Source organism: Manduca sexta, chromosome 25 (assembly GCF_014839805.1).
Source record: "Manduca sexta isolate Smith_Timp_Sample1 chromosome 25, JHU_Msex_v1.0, whole genome shotgun sequence".
In the NCBI taxonomy this organism is placed as follows: Eukaryota; Metazoa; Arthropoda; class Insecta; order Lepidoptera; family Sphingidae; genus Manduca; species Manduca sexta.
Window position 1 is genome coordinate 11,756,854 of NC_051139.1, and position 19,375 is coordinate 11,776,228.

Here is a 19,375-nt window from a genome sequence, read left to right on the forward strand (position 1 = left end):
AATGAATATTAATGTTATTCAATGAACATTTTTGTTGCTTATTTCTTTTCTCGACTATTTTATTAAATTAAATTTGTCTTTTAACATTCTCGTTCTAAAAACTACAAGATGAACTCAAGCGAACAATAATGAATATGTAAAAACCGTGCACGAATACAGACGAATAAATTGTTTAAATATTCTTCTTCGTGCTTGATCGTCTATAGCAATCAGCAAGTATCTAAATCAATAGTGCATAAACTTTTTTACTCATAGAAATCTTTTAAAAATTTTCCGATTCCGGTAAACGCCCTGCAGCAAAATTTCTACCATATTCCCCACAAAATGCAAATTTTTACATGTAACATTCGCTGAGCTTCTTAAAATATTATTTCTCTACATTGATAGATAAAGCTAACCAAATATTTTAGTTCTTTACTAATCAAACCAACTAGCTCAGGTACCTGCCATTATTATTGTTGTAAACTGAAATGTTTATAAATTTATTAATCAACTTGAGATTTGGGGATAATGGAGAAAAAATAAATTGGAGTTTGAGTATTGCTCATTAAATATATCTAAAGCCTTCCTCGCGAACCAACCAACCCCATATTATTTTCTTATTATAAATTAGAATCGTCGCGCAAACTTTTCACATCGGTCGCAAAGTGGGTTTGACTTTATATGTTACTTAGCTCAGTTAAACCAATTTTTCTTTAAAACAATACTCGTGGTTTATTAACTTAGAGTTCATTTTCTGCGGCACACAACTCATATTATTATGGTCATCTTTTTAGGTTTATGATTTAAACCCGCACAATTTAAGTACCTACCTAAGATCTACTAATATGTTTTTATTACATTTGTAAAACGTCATTGCCTGCCTATGTGTAGTGCATTATGCATAAACCGATGATTGAAATTGATTTAACACAAAGACACAAACTTAGACTACGTTTTATCAACGAAAAGTGCACAGAAAAAATTATCGCATGAGAAGAGACGCGCGCTAGAGCTAGTAAGTTGATAAATAATGACGGATATGAACATCTTTACCGAGAATTCCGTGTCTTTTGTGTAATTGTACCTAATTGAAATCATATTTTTCCCGCTAGTCTTAACACTAACGCACGATTTAAAAGACAAAGCAGGCAAGTAGAAAAGAGTAAATATCACGAATTAATACTCGGGTACTTGGAGATTAGAATAAATATCGGAAATCAAAAATTTTGTTTTCTAAAATAATCTGTCACTCCACAGTTTTTTGGATATTCCTCTCTTATATCTAAGTACCTAGATATAAGATAAGTATCTACTTATATTCCAAAATTTAATGAAATGAGTAGGTAAGTACATGTTAATTATTGTGATTGTCAACTTTTCTTGGTCACGCATTGCTTCTTTTTAAACAAAATATTTTCATCACGTGAATATTTGAAGACCACCAATGCGCCGTTCTTGCTACATTATCCAATTGTAGCCACTTAAAGAACTTGTTAGTCCCCGCGTAGCCACCTACAATTCTTTATAATCTATATCATACCAATCGTCAACATGTTTTGCACTTCGTAAAATATTCTCTTCCAAGATTGGCATTATTTTACCTTTATAAGTTGCACTAATGATTGTACTTAACTAATTTCCTTATCTAATAGACTCATTTACTGGGCAATATGACCGTTATCAAGCAGATAGGTACCTATTAAATCAAAACAAAGGCAATCGTTTACTCGGTAAACAGAAGAACTATTATAGGAATAAATAATGCACGAACAATCGGAGCATTTAGATACGAACGTACATCTATTAAGTGCGCGTCAGTCCCAAATCATCGGTGCGCGTTGGTATTATTGTCTCAACGGTGGTAGAGTTGATACCGGGTGCGTAAGCGCAGCACGCTGATAAAAGATTACAACCACCAGTATCTCTTGATCGTCCGGCGTAGAAACATCTTTCGTGGAGTCACTTGTTTAATTGAATCAATTCGTCTTCCGTCGCATGCGACCACCATAAGTGCCTGGATGTCCTGCGTCAACTTTACCACTAATAACATAACACTTAAGTGTTGGTGATGTGAATCCTCAAATGTGATTGTGCGGGAACATGTCATGTTACTTATAAGTCACAAGATGTACAGGTAATCCATATTGATAAATATATCTAATACATGCCTATACAAAGGAATCCACATCCGATCGTACATTTAACTAATAGGTATATATATCATATCTTTTGTTTCCTTCGAAGACTTATCATTATCAAGGCTTAAAATGTTAGTTTCCCCTCAACAGTGTATGGTATCAGGTATAGAAGTTGCTTCGTTGCAATATAAAACTAAGGTTTTTTACTTACATAATAATAATAGAGCTAAGTTTAAATAGGAGCTCTATGTCTCTACCGAATTTGAAATCGCATTTGGTGAATCAAATATGTGTTATCAATATTCGGGCTATTACAATTTTATGTTTCACCATACCATTATCTTAATTACCTGGCTAACGAATCTTGAATTAAAACGATAATGACATATCAATTACTATCAAATTGAATTCCCTGTTAGGAATTTTCGTTTATTTAATTTAACATTTTATTTTAGGTATTCATCAATTTATTATAAATCAAAGTTAGTGTGAATCATTTATTACGGCGTATTTTTTGGTCCCTAGTAAATGTTCCTTGTCTTATCAATTATCGCTTTTGTTGTCTGACGTACATACAAACGTTAGTAAATTTCAAATACATAGAAGTTAAGTTAGTGTACCTAAACCTTTATATTACTAGCAAATACGAATAACATAGGTAATATGAACCAACATTAATCTCTAAATTCTAATTCAGATTTTACAACGAAGAAAATTAAGATTAATCAAATAACAATCATATATCAAAAATATATAATCTCTTTAGGTAAGTACTTCAGTGAATCATTTTTTCTTTTTATTAGCATTGCCAGGGGCGTGGGTGCATCATAAAGATCAATCAGACAATTGGGGTCGCCACTCGCCACGCACTATGCGCAGGAGTGTCCCTAACAAATATACCTATAGCTTCCGTTGAACCTAACAATTGGATCAAATTGTTTTCGGATTCATTCTCTATAACTGAAACGCCCTAAGATCGATTTCAAGACACTATCATTATTTACACATCCATCCTTTGTGATGTCATGGCGGAACTATTTGTTTTCTTGGAAAATTTTACTTCCACAAAGTCATATTCAGTTTTCTTAAGTAACAACTGAGAACTTTTACTGCCATTTTGATGGAATCTAAATTCCATCGCGGATAACGTAAACGTATTTGCACAGAATATTATGTACCTATCTATTATTCATAATTTTTCTGCCAATGGTTTAGCTATATTCCTCCCCTAGCCCGGCCCGATATTGCTGTTGATGAAGAGATCATAGTATTCTTCAAAAAGAACCTCATTGTAGTGTACCTACCACCGTAATGTATGTATAATGATCCACTTGATTCAGTACGGTATTGCTTCAATAATTGTTTCGAACCCTAACATATTTATATAGTATTGGGTATCAGCACTTGTTAAGCAAGTGTCAATACTTTATATTGAAATTATTTCGTTGTCGTATAAAGTCTTATGTGAATCATATCGAAATATTGCGAAATTTTTGCTTGAAACACAGCTTCATAACAAGACCACAATTAAAACCAATTAATTTGACCTTAGGATGAATTAAGACGATTGACTCAAGACCTTTGATAACTTAACGGTACACTCAATTCAAATTCTGCGAACTTTTGTTCGTAACTACTTTGAATACCAGTATAATTTCAAAAACTAATCGTCGGGTAAGTACTCTTCGGTGCCATGTCTTTTATAAGTCATTAATCACATATCTCTCTACGATACAAGCATAAATCAGTGCGGAACAATAACGATGATAGAATTCAAATGCTTTTGAAATTCTTATTGTCATTAAATTTATAAATATTTACATTCATCGGATCGTAATGTTTGAGAACGAGTATTCCCTGAGCGCACGAAGCTTCCATTTTACCAATTTCATCCAATTTTGCTCGATCATTGTTTATGTCTATCACCAATGTGCTATTATTCATAACTAAAATTATTGGAAGAAGCCATACGGGTATTATTTGAGCATTCATAGCAGATTAAGTACTAAAATAAATGTAGTTTGTTTTTGCTAGTTAGAGGAAGAAATAGTGCATATTTTAAAATATAAACAAACAGAGGATTAAAGTCAGTTTAATTCAAACATATCTGTATTTTTTGGGTTTTAATCGTAAAACGAAAAATAAAAAAAAAATCAGTATCATATATTTATTATATTTTAACAAGAAAACATTTACTTACTATGTTTAAAAATTTAAATACCTACAAGTAGTGATCGACCGAAGTTTGTTTTCAGTTTCGGTTGCAGTTTTGTTTTAAGAGTCAATTAGTTACCAACTTTATTTTAATTAATTGAGACACAATTAAATTCGGAGATAAAGTACATCTATTGTTACTGTATTCTATTCCCATTGTCAATTTCTGTGTTTAACATTATTTACTATCAATAATATTAAGAGATAAAATTGCGAACATATTCATAAAACTAACAATTAAACTCATATAAACTTTTTTATAGTTTTTTAAATGTTTTTTTATCTCATCACTCAGATACTGACTACTAGCCACGTATAGAGCTACAACACTAGCTAGGTATCCCTGTACACAAAAGTAATCAATCTATCACATTTAATACTTTCAGATAGAGACAAAGACACTAGTTTTGAATCATAACACACGCATATCAAACTCTAATACTCGAAAGTAAATCTTATCTTAATTCCGTTGTATAGGGAAAATTCGCTCGATTAAACGTATCCAAACACAATTTTTGGTTAAGCGTTGGTTGACTCACTCATTAAGTTTTCGTAATAACACTGATAATAGCAAACACATAGAGGTATTCACCTTGACAATTTTATCGATAACCGCGCCGAATTATAGTAAAAATATCTTTATCTTTATCTTCTGTGTCAAGTTTTATCAAGATTACAGCTTTTAATATAAAAAGTAAAGTATTTGAACTATCTAGGGCATGGCCAATTAGATATAAATCAGGTCAAAATTGCAATATTTAGTTATCCATGAAACTTTTTATATTTTAATTACTTGTTAAAACTTGAAGAAAGAAAGTATTTCTCACTCAAATGAGACCTTAACTAATTAAATATGGTGACGAATATCATGTATAGCCGTTAGTATATTCCCAAATAAATATTTAACATCCATCTTGAAAACTTCTATATAACGTAAATGCACTACAAAAACTTCACATGCACTTTTCTACCGTAAAACGTAATGGGGACTTGGCCTATCTTAATCTATGTGGCAAATATCATGCATTGCATCCAGCCTTTCCTGCTTTTACTTCTAAGAAACATGCACGCATCTTCATAATTCCGTTTCCATTTATTATATCAGGATAAAACATAAACATGAGCGCAATCTCTAGATTCAACACAAGTACATACTTGTATGTAAGTATTGTACTTGTATAATGTTTTGAATTATTGGAACTACGCATATTCCCTCCCCCTAGATTTTTCCTTCATGTATTGAATGCTGGTCACGCCCATGTACATAAACGATATATACATAAGTAAGATTACCACAATATTTTATACCTACTTATACCTACCCCATGCCAGGCGGAATGATAAGATGCCTCTTGAAGAGCTCTGTCCAACACTCACCTATTTAACAAAGCATGATAAGCTGTTAGTAGTTATTAAGGAAAGGATGAATACGAGTATAACAACACCTACCTATACAATGCGAAAATCATAACTCCCTTTAGCTTTACCATATATAAATAGTAAAGGGCCATATAGGAACAGATATATATTAGACAAGAAAATTATCATAAAAAAAAACAATTTTTCATTAAGGGGATCCTTAACATTCCTAATAGTTTTAAATAAGTACGTCTCTACGAGTTGAATATAAATTTAACGCTCAATTCAACTTAGCTCAAACTGCAAGATATAACATATTTAATGGGTAAATCTCGACTGGAACCACTGCCAGCTGGAATACTTAGTGTAAGCATTAACACTTTTAAAAAAACTATACGCTCAAATCGAGGAGGTAGCATACTTCTAGCATATTATGTATAGTATGTCTAACAACAGACACAACAAAGCGGCTGTCCGCGTGATTGAGGCGAGGCGGCGGGAGAGGCATGTCCGTTGTCCGCTTATATTACTCGTCACATCACGAGGACGATACACATTAACAACTGCACCATCCCATTATTGCATTACTTTAAACCCTCTAATTTGATATTATTTCGCGTCCATTATTTTCATTATCTGTGCTGACATAACGTTAAGAATATAACTTATTTTACATTGTCACTACATGATGAAGGCAAATTACAGGTGCGGTACAACATTACAACGCAAATAGTATTTTTCAGAAAAACTGTTTCCGCACATTCGTCATTCCGATTTAGTCATTAATATTTGCAGAACGATAACATTATACGGGTCAGCTTACTTTTATCATCCCCGCCTAATTGAAGCTAATTTATATTTGATTATTATTTGATCAATATTTTATTTCACTAATTGCTGATTAAAACATGTATTATCATAGTGTATTATATTATAATAGTGTAATGAAATAATGTCTAAAGAACTTTATAAAAATATAGTAATGCAGAACATTGAATAAGCATATCGCACTAATAGCTAAAAAATGTCTCTAAAAAGATAGATAAGGTAATACAATACTTCCTCAATACATACCTAAAAGCCCTTAGTGCAATTTGTGATATTTTTAAATTATTGCAAAATTTACAGTTTAATTGAATCGTGTCAATTATATCGTTTCTATTTTTTTTTTTTTTAAGAATTATCTTAAAACACTACTTCGCACTGCCAAAGCTCTACCATCAATATAGTAACGCCGAGTCCTCACATTGAGACAAATGATTACAATTAAAGGAAATTAACGATTGTCATAAATAAAATAATAGGTAAATACTACCGATTAGGAAATTTATGTTGATTCAAATAAGCTGTAAGCATATAAACTATTGAATTGTTGTCATTAGTTATCTTTTTATTTGCATAGAAAGTAGGTAAGAAACATTTACGTGATAAAAATGTTAATGATAATAGACATCGTGATACGAGCGAATAATTTGAATCCGGGTCCTTGAAATACTAAATATACCTGGAATACAAAAAAAAAGTATTTCTTTTTTAAAGTATAAGGCGGCAAACAAGCAGGTTCTTTATTATATAACTAATCTCCACCCATATAACCGACAATTCTAGAAATATCTCGAATGCTCTACCTTGCTCTACCTGCGTAATGGAATAGGAATTAGGAAACCCTTAAGATTTAGGATTGCAAATATGAATAAAAATAAAATACTTTATTTATCACGTAGGCGAACAAAGTTGCACTTATGATACGTCAAAACAATGTATAAAAATAATTATATATTATTATTTCTAAACAATATCTCTAGCAATTATAAAATGCAACAGAAAGGGTGCCTTAAATTTTGCCGTAAGTACCTGCCTTAGCTTCATAGTTTGAGATAATAGTAGATACTTTCTAGTCCCGTCAAACTGACTTGTTCAATGTTCATGCTTTGGACAAATAAGTCTTTATCGCGGCACTACAACTTGAGGAATAATGTACCTACCCATAATAAATAATTAAATATAATATATATGTACCTAGGGCAAGCTACATATCAAATAGCGGAACCTCGCCCCCCTCCGAAACCCAACTTTCGAAAACACGCCCTAATATACTTAATGATTTAAAAATTGTGCGAAAATTCAATGTATAGGTCTTTGTGAAATCATTTGGGAAAAACTATATATATGTGTATGTATTATACCCATACACATAGGCAAGTACCTAGCCTATCGCTCGTTTTGATGTCGTATAAAGCCGCGAGTAAAAATCAAAACACTTCAAATCCGATGGACAATCCCACCCATAATGCTTATATTACACTTAAATAATTAGATATTCGCATTTGCGGCGCTCAAGTTTCCAGGACAAAGACCCAGAAACTCGAGTCATGACTGTGACACTAGGCCTTAATTGCCACCACTATTTGCGCGAGCTAATTACATAGAGATAATAATTTAACACCTGAGTATTGTGTTTAAAACATCTAATGCCTCAGAATGACAAGCGTAAGTACTGGTTTTCCCGTCTATAATGTAATATTGAAAGTAAAGCTTCAGCTGTATTCAGTTTTGCTTACTACCATAATATTCATAGGAATATGGAATATCTAAACTATGATTATTTTTTACATCTTATCACAGTATCTGTCTTATCTCACGCGTGGAAGCATCAGTGTTTTCGTAATGTATTCTCAAAAGCGGTCAAGTGGAAGTAAAACACACACATTGAGCGGGTTCTATACCATTACGTTTTACACAATTAGGTATTATAATCTATGTATTATGTGTTTACTTGAATATTTATTTCCTATCGGTCGCCAAATATATTTATCTAGTTATTCACTGGGCGATTAAAAATACTTAATGATTTTTACCGATATGTAAGTACCTACTCCAATGTGGAAGTTGATTGAATGAGTTGGATGAGAACGCCAATTTTATGAAATGACGCATTAAAAAATATTTTGATCCATGAGAACATCACTACTAAAGGAGGAAAAAATCTGTTACCCATAGGTTAAACTATGAATTTACCATTTTTACTCTAGTAAGATGCCCCCGACTCAACACGGACAAACGAATAACAAAAAAATAATTGATATGGTGGTAAATTTTTATGTCCAACTTTTGCAGTGTCTAAGAGGTGCAGGGCACTAAAAATAAAACGCGGTCGCACTACGAAATAGACGACACAATTTATAAGTGCCTCATAAAAATTTAGACTAGATAACAAGTGTCTACTACTACTTACTTATAACTTTTTTATTTCTAGTTCTACGACAAAAAGTTACTGGACCAAAGTTGTAGAGAATTTAATTTGCAACAAAAATGTTTACAATTTTTTTTTGTCAGGTAAATAGTTTAAGAGATTCATCGTAAAAACCATTTCAACCCCTATTTTCAAGATGGCGGCCGTGGGACAAGGGTGGCGACCCCACAAACTTGGTTTTAGCTTTACACGGACCCCCCCCTACACTTCAAAATAATAAAATTGCGTCCTCTAAAAAACGCAACCCCAAATGTAACTTTTCAATGGACTAGATATAAAGTGACAGGTTGCTTTTACGTTTCGTATGGCTAGATATCTAGAAATCCAAATAAATTAATGCCATAAAATGTTCCTACGAATGCACTTAATACAAGGTATAGGTGTATCACAATGTCAGAATGTGATAACCTCTCTCTTAGCAAGAAAACTGAAACTTATTAGTGTCTCTGTATTTACTCAGAAGTATGACCTTATGACCTGAAGCGAGTGCAGCACAAGTTATCTATAGTATGAGACACACTGTTTATCTAGAACGCATAATGAAAGCATTTACAATGCGTACGTACAAAAATTCCAACATAAGCGATAATGACGTGAAAATCGGCGAATTTGTAACTCTACGTTATTACTGGCTAAATAAATATCACAATTTTAATTTAGAGATTGGGTCAGATAAATCATTGTTGCAAACTTGCCAGCTTTACCTCTAACACTTATGGTTAAGTTTTTACAAAGTTTAAAATATGGTTATGTTTATCATATTGGTTTCTAGTGATATGAATACTCATTTATTACGGGTTCGGCTAAAAAGAGTTTCTAAAACTAATAGCATTTATGACTCATCCCATTAAATGTTACATAGGTAAATATATAAAAATTTAAAGACCCTATATTCCTAACTTACATTCTTTTGTTTTCAGAATTAGTGACTTCCCAGTCTCCTGTTATTTCTTAGTGGTGCTACTCTGCTCCGCTCATGTCAGAAGTAAAGAGGTAATGACAGATATCGAAGCTTTGTCTGGCAAACCGACTCATTGCACATACGAATATGCATACGATATGTATGGAGCATATTGCGCTGGCCTTCGACTAACGAAAGTACCAAGCCTGAGAAGTGGAATCGAGGTAAAAAACTAAAGAGATAATTCTTAATGATTGCATCCTTTTTCACAAACTTAAGGACATAATATTATAAATGATACTAAAACTATCTGTCCTACTGATCATGTATATTTTTTGTTTACAGATTCTAGATTTCAGCGACAACAAACTACAAGAACTTCATTCAGACACTTTGTCTAGTTACACCAGTATAAAGTTCCTGTACCTAGCAGAAAATCAAATCTACTCTATTGATGAAGATGCTCTCACATCATTTACAAGTCTACTAACATTAGATCTCTCGAATAACGTTATTTTACAACTACCTAACTCAATATTCCAATTACCATCTCTTCGTAAACTTTATTTAAAAGGAAATCCTCTTTTGCATCTGAGATTAAATGATTTAATGATAACGCGGCCGATAAAAGCTCCATTGGAGCTGCTAGACATATCTGATTGCAAAATAAAAGAGTTACCACAGTGGGGACCACTTCCTCAGTTGATTTTCTACAATATCTCCCATAATCCACTCACAACTTTAGATGCAGATCATTTTGCTGCGATGTGCAATTTAGCAAAAGTGGACTTGACTGAATCAATAAACGATTTTAAACTGTGCAATTTAAAACCAACAGTTTCTTGGTTTCAAGAAATAGGCGTTTTTTCCAGTTGCAAGACTATACTAAACTAAATTCAATTGGTAACTTTTAAACAATATTGAATTTCTAAATTTATTAATTATGACAGGATTAATAATTTCGAATAAATAATTTCTTGTTGCAGACTTTCAAAATTGTCCTCAAGTGAACAACTCGGTCATGTACAACGCAACATATCACCGATGCAAAGCAGATTATTTGGAGGTACACAAAATTTAAGTAACACTTTTCAATATTTTCTATTCCAACATAATGTGGTGGTTGTTTTTAGATTGGTATTTCGTAACGAAAATTTAATAATTTGCAGAATAAGCAGAATCACTTTTCTTTCATTGAGTCAAAACTATAGCAAATATTTTTAATATAATTGTACATAGTTCTATGCTGATACTTTACAGAAAATTAATTATTATAACAAATGTCAATACTTGTAGCATGCATTGCAGTAATTTATGGCGTGTATGGTTGTAGTAATACGAGTTTGGAAAACTGTCATGAGGCTATATTGTTAACAAATACATAAATAAGCAAATTACGATTGTTGAGTCTATAATTATCTATATGCCATAAGTAAGGAATTTATCGGCCTATTATATATTTCAGGTGCAAAATATCAAGGCATCCCGTCGCACTTGGCTAACGATCGGAGGTGGATTGGCAGGGTTCCTAGTTGGATTCATCCTCCTTCTATACATAATGCATCGCCACAACGTCTCACAAATCAAAAATGCATCAAAAGTGAAGAAAGTCAGACCGGCTGCTGATGGTGACAAACAAACAACAGCTATACTTCTTAACGATGTATCGCAATAAAATAAATTCCTGTTAAACTACGAGATCTGGAACTATGTGGGTATAGATAGATACTGCCGAATAGAATAAGTACTAGTTACTTAATTAGAACGTCTCGTATTCTCATTATTACAACTGCGGATTGTTTGTAACCTGTAGCCGTATGAAAATGATTTTGATCTTTAAAAATATACAACTAGACTGATAACACAGTAACGTAAAATTCATTGGCTTCATAATTTCGACGATAGGACCAATCTAATAGATAAATAGTACATATCTAGTAGTTTTGTCAAACATATATCTACTGGCTATCTAGTAGTTAAAGGTATCTACATAAGATATGTGGTGCAATTTTTTTGTTGATTATGATTTATTTAATATATTAAGAACTTTATTAAATTGGCTGCTAAACATAACAGCAATAAAAATCATAATTTTAAAATAGATGTACGTGACGAAATCTCCAGGTGTTTAAACGTATAGATGTTAAATAAAATTAGTTATTTATAATATTAATAAATAGGTATACAGGAAGTAATTAGTTGTAGCACAAAAATATTTGTATTTCAAGATGGGAATCATTACAGTATTTATATTAAGTTTGAGAAAAGTCTTGCAATTTTTTAACACAAATAATTTCACAAATAAGAGGCTTAAAAAGGCTGACTAAACTAATTTTAAAACAATTATTTATTTCTTCCCGTAAAACGTAATTTTTACATACAAAAAATTAAGATGTTTTTGTGTTAATATTTATAGAATAATGCTTTTGCCAAAGATAGTAATAAAATGCGAGCATGTATGAGTGTGCGGGCGATGGGTGTGCGAAGGTTGAATAATGAATGTAGTTGAGATTTCGGAACTAGTTTTCTTATATCAATATTATGTGTAAACGAAACTTTATGTAAAGCAATGCTTAGCCATTATTACTATTTTAACAACGTTATTAAAAATAATTTAAAATCACTGTGATAGGTAATAAAACTGTTTTAAATATTTTTATACAACTGTCATTTATTTATATATCCCTGAAAATTCCATAAAACGAGAACAAATTAAAATGCGTTCAAACTCATTAAAACAACGAATTATATTTAAATTAAATTAACAAACTGAACGAAGTTGTCATAAGCTAAAAATATGAAGGTAGAAAAAATGCTATTTGATTTTGTTAACATCTCCAAAGTGAAACAAATTACACAACTGAAATACATCAGTAAAAACTGTATTGAGTGAACACAGCAGTAGTTTCCTTTTCCGTTGGCACATTCAGATGTCCTCTTCTACTTTGTCTGCGTGGACATGAATGCCAGCTTCAGGGAAATTCCGTTGAATGTAATCCAAGCATTGGGGAGAGAGCCAAGTGCTTCAGGTGTCCTTCTTTTCACTATCATTCACGCCTTTAGACGTGCCCGGTATGTGTGTTTCCTTTTCCTTTGCAAGACGCTGTTTGCTAAACTTCCCCATGCCTGGTTGGTATATAACCAAACTTGGGCGATCCTGCGAATGGTACTTTTTGTTAATCCAGATAAGAAAATTTCATTAACATTTTAATGCTTCAATATGCCTACAATTAGCCAAATGCGAGTGAAATTATCCTTAAAAGAAAGGAGTCCGATGTCCCCGCGGTAAAAAATGTAAACTGTATTCACAGACCTTGTGGCAGAAATGTAACTCGGTATCTACATCATTTTGTATAAAATAAGTTCTCTAGTTCCCTAACATGTTAATGCAATGATTACGATGCGTACATGGTATTAAATTACATTTCGTATTTCGTTAATACCATGCAAGAAAACATGCTATAGCAGACGACAATCCGTTCGCGGTGTTTGTCACGGCGTAGCAGTGCGCCTGTACTTTACACAGTATAAATAAGGGGACCTATGGTGATCTGTGTAGGCATTATAAACCCAAATAACACTCGTAACATAAATTAAAGTGCCAGTGTCCATCTCAGGGACATGTTTGACTTTGCATACAGTTACTGCACCTATATGTCCAGTAGCAACATTGAACTCTCGCAAGTCGACATTTATAAAAATCCCTCGACAATAAAGTGACGTAAATTGCATTTAAGTTATTATTAACATTAAATCATGCATACCTTATTCCTAATTCTGCGTTCCGTGCGTTGGTCTGTACCTTCAAGGTTTTTTTCCTTCTCCTCAGAACCCTCTCTATCAGTAGATTTACTTCTGTCATCGAGAGATGTTTGTCTCTTCAGTGCGGTTCTTCTTTTACATTTACATCATTAGATTCCAGACTGCTTCTTCTGATTACAGCACCTGTCACATCATTCTCTACCTTGTCTCCAGAGTGATCTTTAGAATTTTCCTGATTCTTTGCTTCTTCAAATTTCATCTTTTTGTCCATTCCTTCTATTAATTTTGTCAGATCATCAGTTTTCACTTGCGGTAATTGTGTGAATGGTTTGATATCATCATTTAGTGTTTTCCCTTTACTCTCAGCTATAATTTTACTTACTGCAGATTGTCTTTCGGATTTAACAAATTCATTTTGTTTAATTCTTTCTTTTCTGGTGTCACTATATTTTTTACTTTTCAGTTCACGTGGAGATTCCTTTACTTTGTCTCTCTTGTCTCTTTTAAAAGCTTCCGATTCTTCCCCTTGATCATCGTTAATTGAACCATCTTTTCTGTCATTCTCAAGTCGCTTTTTCTTATCACCTAACACATTCAATCCTGTTTTGCGCTGTTCTCTATATGTTTTAGATTCAAAAACAGATCCATCTTGATTATTTGATTTTACGTGTTCATCTTTTGTCTCAATTTTTTCCTTTTCCCATTCTCTTGATTTAATCTTTTTGACTTCATTCTCTCCATTATCTTCTTCCTGGAAAATGTAAAATGATGTTACGTAAATAAACTCAATTTTAATATAAATTTGTTAATACTACATGATAACATGTCTTTATTGTGTTTGGCAACCCTGTTACGTCATCGTCTAATAGAAACTAAAACATGATTTTACTATGATACTCTCTACTTTAGTACACGACTCAATATTGTTAACTACTGTGACATTAACGCGCAAATAATACGCAAAAACCTTATCGCATGTATCGCCGCCACTTTTTTGACTGCCATCCTGGATTTCTTTTTTGTCACACAATTTTCCAGATGTCAGAGTAAAAGTGTTATGAGTTTTCATACACAACGCTGGAAAATGACTATCCCAGTCAGAATCATTTGTAACAAATTCGTCATTGTTGTGCAAACATTTAGATTCAATTCTCGATGAACTGTGAACTTTACTTTTATGGTATACTCTTTGTTCTCCAAACCAAAAATTATTATTACAGTATTCTTGTTTTTGTTCATGATATTCAGAACTATAATTAAAACTTTCATCTTCTGATAAATCACTGGATCTCTACAGAAATAGAACAAAGATAAGAGTTCACTAACTTGTTTATATTATTATAAACTATAAATAAGGCAATTATTCTGAATAATTATCAAAACATCATTAGGCAACAAATACATTGTATAATAACCCAATTCCCGGGTAAAACATAATTGTCTTAAGTTAACTTACTTTTATGGTGTCTTTGGTTTTTCTCTCGATTCTCATTTTCCTCTTATCGTTTTCGCGTCGCCTGCGCTCGTCTCTGCCGCGTTTGTCTTGCTTACGAGCCGCAAGGTATTCAAGCAATGGAGTTGATTGAACCTTTTGTCATTTGCTAAAATAAATGTGTTGTAATTAAACATAGTGTAATTCTCACGGACTCCTTGGTATGCTTATATTGTTCAACAATTATAAAATCAACAAAATAAATTAGATATTCTGTATCAGTGAGGGTTTAGCAACAGTAATAAAAAATGCCATATATGTCAATATTGCTGGGCAAATATGGGTAAATCTGGAAAAAATACTGTACAACTTGGGATAGAATTTTGTGGCTGATGAAGCATGCCCAATGCACAAGAAAGCAACTTAAAGAAAATATATATACAACCTAAAATTGTAAAAGTAGTCATTAATGTTTTCTACTTTACATAGTAACAGATTTTAAAATGCCAATTCATTAAATATGTAAGTCATATTATGCATATTATGCTAAATTACTATTTACAGTCCACAGAGGCAGCTTTACCTATTGTGCGGGGGGTGTGCTGCACACGGGCGCAGTTTTTGGGGCGCTGAGCGCCGCTTGCGACACTTTCAAAGAAACATGCGTCTCGCTCGCAACACTGGCGCTCTCAAACAACCTGCGCCCATGCTAAGGCCAGGCAGCGGCTTCTTAACCTTACACAATAACTTTTGATTTAATATAATCAAATTTATTAGATTGTCTCTTAGGGGCGCCAAGGAATTTCTTGCACACGGGCAGCACATGAGCTTGAGCCGCCTCTGACTGTCCATTTAAGTCTCTACCAATAAATTGTACATTAGAAAACTTTTTTGATAATATTTAATTGTATGTTGGCAAATCTTTTTATGACATTTAAATGACAAGATGAGCTAGATGCTCACCTATACGACCACCAATAAACAGCAACAACGCCATACATAACTTTGAAGAACAAAGTTTTGTGTGTAAATTCACTGCACTCATTCCTATGAGATATAAACTGGCCACAATGGCTTTCAAACTGGAACACAACTATGCATAAACACTGTAGCTTGGCAGTAAGAATGGAACTTGCAATAAAATCAACCACAACGGTTTCTCAACAAGACTACCTACACTTACCTCAAATAACGTCCTCATATTTTACATTATGAAACCATTATGCTCTTACATAATGATTATGGTAGTTTTTTATTACACAAAGTAACATTTTAAGATTAATTTACCATCATTGACAGGGTAAGCATACTCCAGTTTTGGTTGGTTCTCTGTCTCTGGTTCTTTAGTTAGGTTTTCCATAAATTCCTGGTAAATTGGGTCACTCTCTATGGTACCACATTTTGGATCCTTCTTCTTCTTCTTTTTAGGTATTCTTTGAAATGGGGCATATTCTACAATACCCACATACTCCACACCTGAAAAGGAAAACAGATCTTATTAGAAAACCATTTAATTTACTTGGAGTCTAAAACTGTTATTCTATACTGTTTCAGCCTTCATCCATTCTTGAATACAATCCTTTAAACAATGCTTCCTATAAGAATTCATACTCATTTGAGGACCACCATAGAAAATTCGAGAGTGGCAATTTTGCTCTCACAGAGTTCTATATCGGATCTAAATAAAATGCCATTCAAATACACAGGCAATAATTTGAGAAATCAGGACATTCCTCATCACATTTCTCCCATTATGTTTTTGATATTGTAAAGCACATTGTGATAATGCAAGTATCAAAATATATTGTTAGTGTAGCTGGGCATAGCAGTGTGATCATATACAAAATGTGTGGTTAGCATTACTGGATATTATGAAATATATATGATTGTAAATGTAGGCGAATGCACGCTGTACGCCGTTATTTAAGTATGAATCTATGTTCTCTTTTATTTGCTATCGCTAATTTTATTTTATGCCGCTCCAGGTTTAGTCAATTGATTTCATCTTATCCCATGTTAACGTGATGTGCGTGCATTAGCTTATATAACTATTGTGACTATGTACAAGAAAGACTTGGAAAAATACAAAGAAGTACTGAACAATTGATGACAAAAAAAGCCGAGGTACTTTCTGCCTTTCTTCTTCGGGTAGTCATCACTTAGGTAGCTAGTGAAAGGCTGGTAGGTTAGCTAGGCTAGGGCTCATGTCCTCACCGGTGAGGACTCGCTGACGCCGTCACCCTTCTATTTCCCCTACTTGCCAGCCCGAGCTGGTTACTCTTTGTACCTAGTCTTTTGTATAAACTTTATCCCTAATTTAAAATCTCCATAGTTATATAAGTGATTTTAATAGTTGTTTAGAAATAATAATTATTCTTATTCTTTGTTTTGACGTATCATAAGTGCAACTTTGTTCGCCTACGTGATAAATAAAGTATTTTATTTTATTTTATTTTATTTATGTCAAACAGTGGTTAGAGCTATATTTACATAACGCCTAAAATGGACAATGGAAAACTTTCCATTACTAAAATCTATGTAACCAACCTTTCATCTAAAAGACATATCCATCAAATTTATCTTTGAACAAGAAAATATCATCAACATTTACAAAGTTTATATAAGCTCTGGAGTAAAGGTTATTCCCCAGCGAAGGATCAGGTCTTGCAAAGTAAAATAGTCGTGTTCTGGTATAGGAGACACTTGTTCCATAAACGATTCCTCCGTCATGGTGGGCGGCAAACGCCTAAGGATTATCTAAAAGCATAATAGAAACGTGTCATCGGGCATGTATCAACAATCGCATGAATTCCAACTTCACAAAAGTAAATTTAGTCACTTTGATCAAAGGCCGTTGAGCCTTCGTCTTCCTGTCCTTGTTCTTATTGGCGAAAGCCTTGTTGCCTGAATCTGATTGCGAATCCTTGGCATCTTGGTCCTCAGTCATTGTGTTGTCTAAATTTGTTTGCGTTAGCTTGCTGAACAATCACTCAACATTATCAAAAAACCGTGTGTCGTGTGTAATTTTTTTGACATTTTGCATTTATGCAGTAGTGTTGAAGCCACAGATAAGGTATCATCGTAATAGGAAAAATACAAAATACTAGATGTTTATGTTGCAACCCTCTATTACAAAAAGTAGCAGCACCTCACAGTGAAACGTGCATCGACGTATAATACACAAATTACGAATTTCGGTTTATTATAAGAATTAGATTTCTGACCTTTAACATCCATAAAGGACGCGCAATGTGCCTACGCGAATAAAAAATTTGTCACTTTCCGTGACACAGTTACATTGAATGTACTACATATTATATATGCATAGATAAACTAGTGTGTGAATATTATAAACGCATCCCTACATATATATATTTTCAAAGCTTATCGCATTGTTATATATTATTATCTAAGTTTTGCATCTCTAATTTTGTCACAAGTATGTGTATAAAATATTATTATCAAAATACCAACTTCAGATATTAATTTCATACTAGGTTTAAGTTATACCTAGTATACTAAGTATAACAATTAACAACAGCAATTATTTCTTATCGAATTACGCTAATTTTTTTGCCATGTATCTTAAAAATTTATATCGATAAAATAAAGATATATAACTTCACCGAAGAAGGATGAATTAAAAATGATTTTTTAAAAATACCTGCTCACTTTGTTTTATGGAATAAGGTAGCTCCAGACCGTGACTCCAATCTCGAACACATTTTGTAGTAGATTGTAGTAGATAAGTAATTTAACCCCTCAGTTTAACCCCTTTCGCTATGTTTCGTGTTCTGTTGACATTTGTCAAATTTTAGGTTATATTTTCAAAGTACTCAGGACTAATTGTTTTGTATAAGATTTTCATGATTTTCGTAAATAGGTATCTAGTTTAATTTATAAAATGCCATTACATAATAATATGAAGTGTGTTAGAAACATACTGAAATACAATGGAATATTAAAACAACTTAAACACGGTCGTATTACATCAAACTCGCGTTATTTTTCTAATGCCAATGAAACCACCGATTCTGTAAATCCTCCAGAAGACACGACTAACAAGATAGGAGGATTCGCCAAAGCTTTTGAAAAACAATCCCAAATTATAGAGACACCGGAGAGTGAAGAAAAATACACATTTGCATCACTTTTGAGGAACTCTAACCTGATGGATGTAAGTACCTATATTAATAATTTATATTTAAAAAAATGTGTACATACTAATAAGTTTATTATATATTAAATGGAAGCGTAATTGTGCCATATAATTATAATTCTACTGTAATATTTATTGTAAGTAGTACAAAAATGTTTGTAGCAAATAATTAAAA

At 32.7% G+C, this 19,375-nt stretch overlaps 2 protein-coding genes and 1 pseudogene across 2 annotated transcripts in view; 2 read left to right on the top strand and 1 right to left on the bottom strand.

Moving 5' to 3' along the window:
* The first annotated feature begins 1,730 nt into the window (after positions 1 to 1,730).
* Positions 1,731 to 12,508, top strand: LOC115449009. Its single transcript, XM_030176664.2, is given in 6 exon segments — positions 1,731 to 2,116; positions 9,867 to 10,071; positions 10,193 to 10,709; positions 10,712 to 10,750; positions 10,834 to 10,913; positions 11,313 to 12,508. Coding segments are annotated over 6 exon segments (1,080 nt in total). The 5' UTR covers positions 1,731 to 2,087; the 3' UTR covers positions 11,523 to 12,508.
* A 257-nt stretch (positions 12,509 to 12,765) lies between these two features.
* LOC119190605 lies at positions 12,766 to 18,126 on the bottom strand (annotated as a pseudogene).
* A 1,086-nt stretch (positions 18,127 to 19,212) lies between these two features.
* Positions 19,213 to 19,375, top strand: part of LOC119190575 (dynein heavy chain 8, axonemal-like) — a 12,068-nt gene continuing 11,905 nt past the window's right edge. The window contains 1 exon segment of the mRNA XM_037442782.1: positions 19,213 to 19,218. Within this exon segment, the coding sequence (XP_037298679.1) occupies positions 19,213 to 19,218 (6 nt within the window).